General features: G+C 35.1%; 1 protein-coding gene across 1 annotated transcript in view; it reads right to left on the bottom strand.

Annotated features, from left to right (window-relative positions):
• Window positions 1-2,990: 2,990 nt before the first annotated feature.
• The window catches only part of LOC112523596 (chaperone protein dnaJ 15-like), a 15,150-nt gene continuing 5,947 nt past the window's right edge, over window positions 2,991-12,193 (bottom strand). Inside the window, exons 3-11 of the mRNA XM_025133264.1 lie at window positions 7,232-7,314; window positions 7,032-7,143; window positions 6,856-6,960; window positions 6,692-6,742; window positions 4,588-4,677; window positions 4,406-4,514; window positions 4,154-4,302; window positions 3,589-3,642; window positions 2,991-3,434 (exon numbers count right to left, since the gene is read on the bottom strand). Of these exons, the coding sequence (XP_024989032.1) occupies window positions 3,171-3,434; window positions 3,589-3,642; window positions 4,154-4,302; window positions 4,406-4,514; window positions 4,588-4,677; window positions 6,692-6,742; window positions 6,856-6,960; window positions 7,032-7,143; window positions 7,232-7,314 (1,017 nt within the window). The 3' untranslated portion in view covers window positions 2,991-3,170. The remainder of the gene's footprint in view (window positions 3,435-3,588; window positions 3,643-4,153; window positions 4,303-4,405; window positions 4,515-4,587; window positions 4,678-6,691; window positions 6,743-6,855; window positions 6,961-7,031; window positions 7,144-7,231; window positions 7,315-12,193) is intronic.

Genomic DNA, 12,193 nt, shown 5'->3' with positions numbered 1-12,193 from the left:
ATAAAGTCGTTAGAGTAACCCTTTGTATTGATGAATGCTTGATTAGAACTGATAAATAATGAATAAAAGAATGAACTTTATTAAATACTGAAAACATGTATTATCGTAATGCACGAAGCTCAAATAGACTAAGGTGACGTTTGTTTTTTAAGAGGTGCTGAAGTCTGAAGTCTGAATTCACTTGTGAATTTTAAGAGATGGTGCTGAAGTCTGAAATCTGAATCAGTCAGATTGTTTGATTTTACGTCTGAAATCTGAAATCTGAAACCAAAGAGAGATCGAGAAGATTACCAGAACACCAGCTTGAATCTGCGATGTATGAAGAACACCAGCTTCAATCGATGAATGGGACGAGAGCGGATGAGAGCGACGTAAAGGAGGCGGATGAGAGCGACGTAAGGAGGYGGATAAACAAATAAGAGGTATTAAGAGCTAGGGTTACCACTTAAAAATTCAAAGGAAACCTTATGAATTCAGCTCTTAATTTTGGGAAAAAAACAAACGATCTGAAAGTCTATATGTCTGACCGATTCAGACATAAGAGGAAATTAAGAGACAAATTTTAAAAAACAAACAGGCCCTAACTCAATATAAAAATATGGTGAAACTTATTGATAGCCAGTAAGTTAAGGCTTATAAGAAGCTCACAAGTTTCACTTTTTATCTAATCCCAGTTGAATTGTCATCAACTCCCCCAGTTAAAATATCTTAACGGCCTTATCAGGCTTATTCAACTTTGTTAACCGACGATTGACTCATGTGAGATTCATCTACAATACTACAAATACCCCTATCAAATACTCATCCTACTCGATTAGGTTTACCCCCACCATCTTGATGGAACAAAGATTAGCTCCGTAACCATTTGTAACGTCACAAGCTGATCAAAACGCAATAAACTAACTTAGTAAACTTTTAGCTCAATTTAAAAATAAACCTAGTAAAAGTTATTGATAACCTGCAACTTAAGGCCTACAACAGCTCAAAAATTCACTCTCTAACTACGTAAGGACAAGTTATTACAAATTTTGCTATAGAAATACATGAAGCGCTCATCAAGCGTACCCAACATCCTCCTTGTTCTTCTACGATATGAGATTCATCTAAGATGTTACAATTACTTAATGAACATTAAATATTATATTATAATTATTATTTTTTATTAACATGGATATCCAACCCGCTATGTGAGCCGACTAATCCCAAGGCGACCACATACTTTGCAGATAGCCCGGAGTAACCGCATTTGAACATCCGTGACCACAAGAGGATTTTTATTCCTCCTTGTATTTGAACCTGGGATCTTCTAGTACTTTTGACCTTTGGAGCCAATCTCAAACCAATCATGCACCACTCTTGTGGTTTTATATTATAATTATATTACCAGAGGTAATAATTAGTGGGTTGGGTCGGGTTAAAAATGAGAGTTTTTTAGCTCGTGTGTGAAAACGGATTAGATTGCATCTTTTTCCTTTTTTTAAATTTTATAAATAATTAATGTAATAATATAATCATAAAAATTGTATTATTAGAATGATCATCTAAACTTCTATCGATAGAAAATTGAGATAAAATGCATTCTTGAAAGAACCGAAAACCAGTAAATTTCTGTTAATCATAAATCCTTTAAACAGAAACAATTAAGTACAGATAATGATAAGTATAGAAAGAGATTTAATCTGTAAATAACTATAAACTTTTATGTCTATCTGTATAATTACAACACCTATCAGTTAAAAACTATAAAAAAGGATTTTCAACAATTATTTTAATTAAAAGAAAGGGGATATTTTAGAGTAATACCTGGGAAAAGTAGACAATAATTAGAATTAATTAATAATAAATTCTAGTCAGCTACCACTAAATTCTGGAATTTAGTTAAGTGATACTCCGCAAAAACCTCGTCTTTTTTAAGTCAAAATGGTTTTTGCAATTTGAGTCAACTACGTCTCTTCAACTTTCCGAGATTTTAAAATTAATTCTGCTTTTATTTTTAAGGGTAAATTACGTTTTTAGTCCCTGTGGTTTGTTAGAAATTGCGAATTTAGTCCTTGTGGTTTTGAAATTTTAATTTTCATCCGTATAGTTTACAATTTATTTTTATGTTTGTCCTTGAGGCCAAAACAATATTTCTAAGTATGAAAGATTAAAATATAAATAAATTGTAAACCATAAAGATGGGAAAAGCAATAAATATTAAATCATAAGAACGAAAAAGATAATGCATTGTAAACCATAAGAATGAAAGTTGAAATTTTGAAATCATAAGGACAAAATTAGAAATTCTCAATAAACCACAGGGACTAAAAACATAATTTACTCTATTTTTAATTAAAATAATCTTTTTATTTTTATTCTTTTAGTTATTTTTAGTGGTATTTATCAGACAACATGAAGGCAACCCATAACGCCTAGGGAAGTCTTGTATGCCACGGGACGAAAGTTCGAAATCATCGAAGAAGTCACGTAGGCTAGAGTTGGCGAGCTGAGTTAGGCGTCTTACCTGAACTCACCTTCACTGACAAAGAGACCAAAAAACAACTTTGTTAATCTTATAAGACGAAAAATGAAATAAGTGTTTGTGTTTTATGATTTGTACAAGTGCTCATTATGGTTTGCGCCTGAGATGAGTTTCATGTGATTTCCAAATGAGAAACACATGTATTGCTTTTAGTATTTTTGTAAAGCATGTAACAGTATATTGGTTTCTAAGTTTTAATTAATGACATACGCGTTACGGTATCATAAAAATAAGTCGGGCATGAAAAATATTTTCGCCAAGTGTGTGCAAGATCACATGTTGGGACGTTGGCATCGTTAGGCAGGACACTGCAAAAATACTGTTAGTACATGTATCATGAGAGTACCTCTACACTTGTTACAGATTTCTACGTTACAAATTATACGATAGAAAAACACAAATCATAACCAAAAAAACATTCAATACAAAGAATATATATTTATAATAAATAATAATGAAAAGGTCATAAAAATAATTAATTAATTACTTAAACATCCAAATCTTTTTAAGCAATTTTGATCTGATTAACAACCCATTATGAACAAGAACAACCCCATATAAAAGCAGCAAAAAAACCATGAATAATAATAATAATAAAATGTATCGGTTCATGAAATAAGGCCATCGTTAACAGTATCGAACCCGATGATCAACCGGACTTTTTATCAGACGAACCACCGCCACCTTTGAGGTTAAGGTTGAACCATTTCTTCTTAGCCTTACTATCAGAGCTTCCTTCTTCACCTGCCCCTGGACTGCTGCTACTTTCACCTTCACCGGAAACTTTGCCATTGCCGCCGCCTCCTCCTCCATTACTCACTTGACCACCACCACCACCACCACCTACAACCATAGACCTACCAACCGTGAACGATGATTGGATACTGTCTCGTTGTTTTAAAAGCTCATCCACCTGTAATATGATTTTTAACATCAGGATCAGATTTTTGGCCAAACTTATAATAAAAACATTCAATGGAATAGATTTTGTGCAATCGGGAAAAGACTTGTATAGAACATGTATTTTTGGTAATTAAGTCTTAATAAGCATGCGAAAAAGAACATACGTTCTGCTTTTCTTGGCTGTATCTGTTGGTGACTTCTTGAAATCTTGCCAAAGCCTGCAGAAGATCAAATGAACCAGATGATTATAAAAATGAAGCTTTCATAGTTTCTTTCTTGCCAAATGAACCTAAACTTTCTTATATTTGTGCATTGTGATTACAAACTCTTGATCTTGGTCCCTTGCTATGTCCAAAGAATCTTTAGACAATAAATGAAAGCTTTTATTGAACTAAGGGCATGTTTGTTAGCAGCTTAATGAGCTTAATGGGACTCGCAGCTTATTCGGTCAGCTATAAATGACTGTTTAGAAGTGGTTTGATGATATAGAAAATGGCTTATTCAAAAAGCTTCTAAGGAAGAACTTTATGCAGAAAGCCAAGTTTTTTCCAAACCTCCCCTCCCAATTAAAAAACATGCTCCTTCCATCTATACAAAAACCATCCCAATCTATATAGACAGATTAATCCACTCAGACAGCTTTATCCATGCAGGACTTAGGGTCTGTTTGTTAGCAACTTAATACAATACCAACCAAACAGCTTAATGCAAAACCATCCAAACAGATACCTGTCTGTATTCTGTCTCAAACTGACGTAGCTCGGTTCTCTTTCTCAAAATCTGCTGCTCAATATCCTTGAGCTTAAGTGTCGTATCCTCGTATGTGGTGGCACAAACAGCCTCTATCGTATAAGATGCTGTTTTGAAAAAGTTATCTCCTGCAAGAAAAGAAGGGAGCAAATTCTGCATAAAAATCTATCTCGTTTTAACAGCATTCCAAAACCCAAGAAAGAATGAAGCATAAAACGTAGAGTTTCCAACCGTAAACGGCAAATATGTGAGTGCCAGATTTTAGCTCTGAGACCTCGCATGGTTGAAGACCTTCCAACTTTTTAAAGAAAGCAGCTTCAGGATCCTTGGCCATTGCTAACTGCATGATGATCACCAAATTAATCTCACCCAAAATGAAAACATCAACGGTTAAAGAGTTGGTTGATGCTTACGGCATTGACAGTTGAATCCATTCTGTATACTTGAAAATGCAAGAAATACATCCCCGCGGCTGTCACCTTACCAGCCTTCTCACTATCTTCCTGCACGAGATGACAAGCTGAGTCATAAATTAATTAAACAAATGAATGATGATCCTAAACTAACACTATTTAACAGCATACTTGACTTGAGCAGAATGGCATGTCATATATACTCTCTTGAAAACATTATCAACAAAACCAAGCCCGTTCCTGACATTCTATAAGTATGAAAAAGTCTTTAATAAATTGTTTTCATTATCATAAATAAAATGGAATTCTAAAATACCAATAATTCATATACAATCAATATTCGTTTCTAAATTAATATTATCTAGCATATCTTTTGTAATTCATAGCAATGTCAATCCATAGATTGACATCATTTGTGGTCATGACGTTAACCGTTCAGAGTAACACTCTATGTGAGACGATATCAATTAGTTCTTTTTCCATCTCATCTCATGTTAATGTTTTAATCACTGTTTTAAACTTTTAGGGTTAAAAAGAACCTTTTTAAAACCAAATCTCAGAATCAAAAGCCCATGTTGGTTATAGTATGAGATCTTATTATTGTTTTATATAGACAAGAGAATACTTAAGATTCAGGCACTCAATATTAGGTAATTAGAAGTCAATAATGTATGAAAAAATAACGGTAGTTTTCAAAATGCTATAAATATACGTTGCACTGTCTACTATGGTTGGTAATTATTTCAAAAGGTATGAATTTTCATAGCCAATAAAAGCAGTAGATAACAATTGCTAACAGAAGCATATATCATTAGCAAACTCGTGAGTTTAAAGGTAAAAGTTTAAAGATTGTTGAAGTAGTCAAGCAAATAGAGATAGCAATAGTCAATAGTCGTCTATCTTGGTATACGATAAAAGACTTAGAGAAGCAATAAGCAATGCCATAAAACGAATGACCATTTAACTTTTACATATTTTCTTCTCCAATATAACTATTTAGTACATATTTGAGACCTTAACATACACCAAATTCTTTTCTTAACCCCCTTTTGTCCCAAAAATGAGAACGGCACATTTTTAGACATACATAGTTATTACTTATTACAATTTTTAGTTAACCAAATGATAATGTTACCTTAATTATTTATCTATCTTGTCAACTCTTAAATATTTGTCTATTAATTAAGGATAGAATTAGAAATTTAGTTATCTATTTTTGAAAGTAGACAACTATTTTGGGACATTTATTTTGAGATAGAGGGATATATACTAAAAGATTTCAGGCCCCGATTTCTAGCAGGATCTAGACATGTGCCCGGCCCGCCCTCCCCCAGGAACAGCCCTACAGAGAACATCCATATTACGTAACTTCTAAATTCATCATCAATCGTACTAAATTCTTTCTCAATTCAAAAAAGATTGTATAATTGTTTGCTTTTGGATAAATGTGGAGTTCTGATTACAAGCCGTAGGTTGGAAGCCGAACATCATAACAAGACAAGGCATTCTCATCGTTCACTGCATTATGTTTTCTTAAAAGGCCCTAATAATTTCACCTTAAAGGAAATTCTAAATATTTCAGCTATATCTTAAATTAAGATTACAAAAATTTAATGCTGCAAGTTAGATAGTCTCTATAGAAGTATAACCTTAACAGGCATATATAATCACATATCAAATCCTTGAAGTAGAGTTTTGAAGCACATGGATTCCAAAAGAAATGAATTAGATCAGATGATGAGTCTCATACCAGCACGAAGCTATGCTAAAGTAGAGATTTAGTTGTGCCCACAAATATTTGAGAGCATCTCCAACAGCTATGCCAAAGTAGAGATTTTGGAGTTTTTTTGTTCAAACAGCTATGCTAAATTGTAAGCTAAAATAGAGAAAAGAAGAGAAAGAAGGTAAAGAAAGTTGTTTTTCATCTTTATTGATGGTCAGGAATAGTTCATTGGAACTCAGCATTGCAGAGAAATTTCCCGTTTTTGAAAGTTCTATTCCTAGTCCCATTTGTAATTGCAGCATAAAGTGATCATTAAACTTTATCGTGGGATTATTTAAAAAAACTGAAACAACCAAATTACATAAAGAAAAACAGAAGTACCTGTAACGCCAGACTATATCCCCCTCCATTATCTTGCTCAAAATAAAGTAGCTGCAATGTAAGATTTACACTTAAGATTAATATTTTACTAAACAATATAATAGCATTTGCAAGAGGGTTTGGTCTTCGAAACATGAGATAAACATTTCAAAAGTTCTACGTACCTTAAATTTGCTTTGTGCAGCTGAAGTAACTCTAACAACAATCCCCGCTTGAGCTTGTTCTTCACTTATCGTAACACCAAAAAAATGTGCACATTGTTTCTCCACCTGCAATTTAGCTTCGTTAAGGTAGCAAAGTTGCTAAATAGTTGTCTTAATAGGAACACTCAGATACACACCTTTCCGCTAACTGACGTTCCTATCGGAAGGGGTCTGACTGTGACGGTTCCATTTAAAGCTTCCTCGAGAACATTGGCTGAAATAGTTGTCTTAATAGGAACTCCAAGCTTACTTAAAAAGAAAAAAAGAAATAGAAAAAAAAATGACTATTTGAGCCAAAGTGAATTCAGAATATGTAGATTTTTTTTACAAAAATTACCTGAACAATGCTGCAAACATTGTGTTCACAGTTCCAAGGTTTGATAAATCAATTTCCATGTCCATGCCCTCAGCATCAAGAGCCTACCCAATTGACAAAAGATGCTCAGAATTAATCCTTTTGTTAATAGAGTAAAAGCTGCTTACTAGAACATAAAAAAATTATATCAGAAGATACAAAAATATAGAAATTATGACATGATTAGGATTAACTAGTGTAAATATTATATTATAAGTTGTTAGCTTTGTTAGTCCCTGTTTTTATGCTTTATTAGTTAGATTATGTGGTATTCTTGTGAAGTTTTAAGAAGCCACCGAGGGCAGAATATACATACAATTTGATTTCATCAAACCTACATGGTATCAAAGCCTAATTACAATCAAGAAAATCATAACCTCCTTTGCCATTCTCATCAAACCCAAAAATAGATTTCGATCTTTACTCAAAAAAAAGATTTCCATCCTTTATCCAAAAAAAAATTATGTGTTAATTATAATATATTAGAATACGATCAGAAATCTAGAAAATAATTAGAACAAGCTTGTACCAAAACCGAAAACATTAAAATGGAACAAATACATCATATGAAGCAATGGAAAAAGAAATGAACATCAAGCAGATGTTCAATATGGCCTAGTGTACAAGTCAAAGTTTCAGACTCAAGGAGTAGAGATAATCAATGATTCTCTTGCTAACCAAGAATCCGAACCAGAGAGACAGTCACTGAACACAGTAAGTCTTCTATTGATCTTGATTCTTGAATTACCTATAGCTCTTAAAAAAAACGATCATGTGACAAATATCTTGCATCAAAATTTGTTTTACATTCTCGATTGTCTTCTTGTTTCTCAACCTTTACCATAGATGTGTCTTGTGTTTCCATTCCTAAAAGTATACAGAAAGCACCATTTAAACCAGAATGAATGAAAATTGTTCTAGAAGAGACAGAGGCACTTGAAAAGTTGTTTGGCAGTTGTTGAATGGTTTGGTGCAAAATGATTAAGTGGTCAAAATGATTAAGAGGCTCTCATGATATAGTACAAAATGAAATATAAGTGTTTGGTAATTGTTTAAAATGAAATTGAGGAGCTGAATGGTTAAGGGAGGCCCAGAATCATTCAGAGGGTTTTAGAACCATTAAGAGACGGACCTCTTTTTTGCCAAACAAGATTCACCTCTTAATGATTCAGATGTTGTCTCTTGATGAAACTATTAAGAGGTAAACAAACAACCCCTTCAGACTTGGAAGTTGAAGAGCGGCTAAATGGTAAACCTATTGTTGGATGCAGATGGGTGTTTAAACCAAAATTTGAAGTCGATGGTGATCTTGAGCATTACAAGGCAAGACTGGTTGCAGAAATGTATGGGATTGACTATACAAAGACTTTCACCCCAGTTGGAAAACTTAACGCCGTGAGAATCCTGTTAATTGCGGCTAAATTAGATTGACCGCCGAGCTATGTTGTTATATCGGTCAGAATACGAAATATCGGTCAGGACCGATATTCGATATATCGGTGATATATCGGTCCAAAATAGCGGTTAACATAATATTTCTTAGAATTATATATATATAATATGCATTAATTAGAGTTTAGAAATATAGTTTCAAAATTAAAACATCACATCATCTAAAGTGTTAAAAAACGAGCTAATATAAAAGAAAGAAGAAGACCGTTGTGGAGGCAGATCAATTTCAGACCTAATTTAAGTTACCAAGCCCAAAAAACTAGGCCCATGAAGTAACAAAAGCCCAAATATTTAAACCCTAAAAAATCGATATATCGGTCCGATATTTGCATCAAAATATCGCTAAAAATCAGGAAAAATCGGAATATATCGCCGATAATATCGGGGACGATATTTTGACCGATATTTATGGACCGATATTTTCTCTAGGAGCGATATCCGATATATCGCCGATATATCGACGATATATCGCGATATTAACAGCATAGCCGCCGAGACAATTTGTAGTGAAGAGTGCTTTCTTAAATTGAAAGTTACAAGAAGAGGTATCTATGAGCCCAACTCCGAAAGGCAGATTTGGTTCAAAAACCTACAAGCTCGAGAAATCGCTCTACAAACTTGAGTGATCTTGAGCATTACAAGGCAAGATTGGTTGCACAAATGTATGGGATTGACTATACAAAGACTTTCACCCCAGTTGCAAAACTTAACGCCGTGAGAATCCTGTTGTTAATTGCGGCTATATTAGATTGACCGCCGAGACAATTTGTAGTGAAGAGTGCTTTCTTAAATTGAAAGTTAGATGAAGAGGTATCTATGAGCCCAACTCCGGAAGGCAGATTTGGTTCAAAAACCTACAATCTCAAGAAATCGCTCTATGAACTTGAGCAGTCACCTCAAGCCTAGTTTGACTGGTTCACTCAATTTGTGAAACAAGGTTACAATCAAGCTCAATTTGATTACACTCTATTCTATTCATGAAGTTCTCAAGTAAAGAAAGGACGGCAATCCTAATAGTCAACTGGAAGACATTATGAACAAGAAGAAATAGATGCATTACCAAAAGGCCTTTGGCCTAGCGGTATCGTAGCCTTTGGCCTCCTAGAAGGTCAGGGGTTCAAACCTCACCAAAGGTGAGAAGGGTGTGTGATTTTATTTTTTGCATCTATAAATGTTATATACTCCAAAAAAAAATAGATGCATTGAAGGAAAACTTGTGAAGGAAATCTGTTGGACTTTGTGCTATGCAGATGATTCAGCAAAGTACCAAGTCTTTTATGCTCTCAACAATAAAGACCTATTCTGGAGGGCCACGTCTACTTAGATAGGCTTTGATTTGTTCTTTGTTTATTCCTATTTTTTAGCCTTTTTATTTGTAGCTTTCTCTCTCTGTTTTGGCTATAAAAGCCTGTAGTTGCTGTTGATTCGAATAAGAGAAAACATTGTTGGCTTCTCTATAAGTTTGTTGTGTTCATATTTGTTTCATGTTGAAGTAATACTACTCTACAATTGGTATCAGGGCGCCATCCAGGGCCCTGATTTCTGAAAGTAGACAAACACGAGTGACATTGTGAGGCAAACACGAGTGTGAGCGCAAACACAACAACTTATTCGATCCGATACAGAGAGTAACCAGGCATGTCGAAGGACAGAACCTGCTAAGCATTCCGAAATTTGACGGCGATTATGATCATTGGAGATTGTTGATGGAAAATCTCCTTCGGTCGAAAGAATGGTGGCACCTGATTGAGCCTGACTACGTTGAGCCGGCGGCAGGCGTAAGAGAGACAGAGGCGGAGAAGACTGCACGAGAGCAGTTGAAGCTGAAAGATTTAAAGGTGAAAAACTCTCTTTTTTCAGCAATCGATAAGAATGTTCTGAGGACTATTCTGCAGAAGGAGACCTCTGCACAACTTTGGGAGTCTCTGAAGAAGAAATACCAAGGTAATGCAAAGGTAAAGAGAGCTCAACTACAAGCCCTCAGAAGAGAATTCGAAGTATTAGAGATGAAGGATGGAGAAACTATAACCGATTACTTCTCGAGAGTAATGTTGGTGGTAAACAACATGAGCAACAATGGAGAAGTAATGCGGGAATCACAGATTGTAGAAAAGATTTTGAGAACTCTCACGAAGAAGTTTAACTACATCGTGGTGTCCATTGAAGAGTCCAAAGACATCGCTAGTCTCTCCGTTGATGAGCTTCAAAGTTCGTTGGTGGTTCATGAACAAAAATTCAGGAAGAAGGTTAAGGAAGAAGAACATGTGCTGAAGGTGACTCGGGAAGAAGGATTCGGAAGAGGTCGAGGTCGAAATGCAAGTGGAAGCTATAAAGGTCGAGGAAGAGGGAGATCTTCACCAGGAAAGGCTGTCGTGGAGTGCTATAGATGTCACAGACTGGGACATTTTCAATTCGAGTGTCCAGAGTGGGGAAGAAGGGCCAACTTTGCAGAAATGGATGAAGAGGAGGAGCTTATGCTTATGGCATATATTGAACATCAAGGTAGTTCAATTGAGGAGTTTTGGTTCTTGGATTCAGGGTGTAGTAACCATATGAGTGGCAACGAAGAATGGTTCACAGATTTGAATAAGAATTTCAAAAACACTGTGAAGTTAGGAAACGACAGTCGACTTACCGTGACCGGAAAAGGAAATATTCGCATGAAAGTCAATGGTGTGACTCAGGTAATAACCGATGTGTATTATGTTCCGGAGCTTAAATCTAATCTTCTCAGTGTTGGTCAAATACAGGAGAAAGGATTGACCATTTTAATTAAAGATAACRTATGTAAAGTATTTCACTCAAGAAGAGGAYTGATCATGCAATCTGAAATGAGCGGGAACCGGATGTTTTACTTCAAAGCAGCCATGGCATCCAAGACACCTACGTGTTATCAGACTCGGGTAGAAGATGAGTCACAGTTGTGGCATTCTCGATTCGGTCAYCTGCACTACAAAGCACTCAGAACTCTAGTCTACAATGGAATGGTTGAAGGAATGCCGGCAATAAAGACTCCACAAAAGWTGTGTAGCCATTGTCTGATAGGAAAACAACATCGAGAAGTCATTCCAAAGAAGTCTTCCTGGAGAGCAACAGAAAAGCTACAACTCATACACTCAGACATATGTGGGCCTGTAAGTCCTATTTCCAGTAGTGCAAAAAGATATTTTCTGAGTTTTATAGATGACTTTTCTCGGAAAACTTGGATTTATTTGTTGAATGAGAAATCAGAAACATTCAATAAATTCAAGGATTTCAAGACTCTGATTGAGAAAGAAGCAGGAACTAGAATCAGATGTCTGAGGACGGATAGGGGTGGAGAATTCAACTCAAAGGAGTTAACGGAGTTTTGTAATGAGCATGGGATTAATATAATCGCCAGTTTACAACAGCATATACACCACAACAGAACGGTGTAGCCGAACGTAAAAATAGGACAATCATGAATATGGTTCGTTCTATGTTAAACGCAAAACAATTGCCGAAGGAATT

This window comes from Cynara cardunculus (assembly GCF_001531365.2).
Source record: "Cynara cardunculus var. scolymus isolate 2C chromosome LG 12, CcrdV1, whole genome shotgun sequence".
NCBI lineage: Eukaryota > Viridiplantae > Streptophyta > Magnoliopsida > Asterales > Asteraceae > Cynara > Cynara cardunculus.
This window is presented reverse-complemented; position numbering and strand designations above follow the sequence as displayed.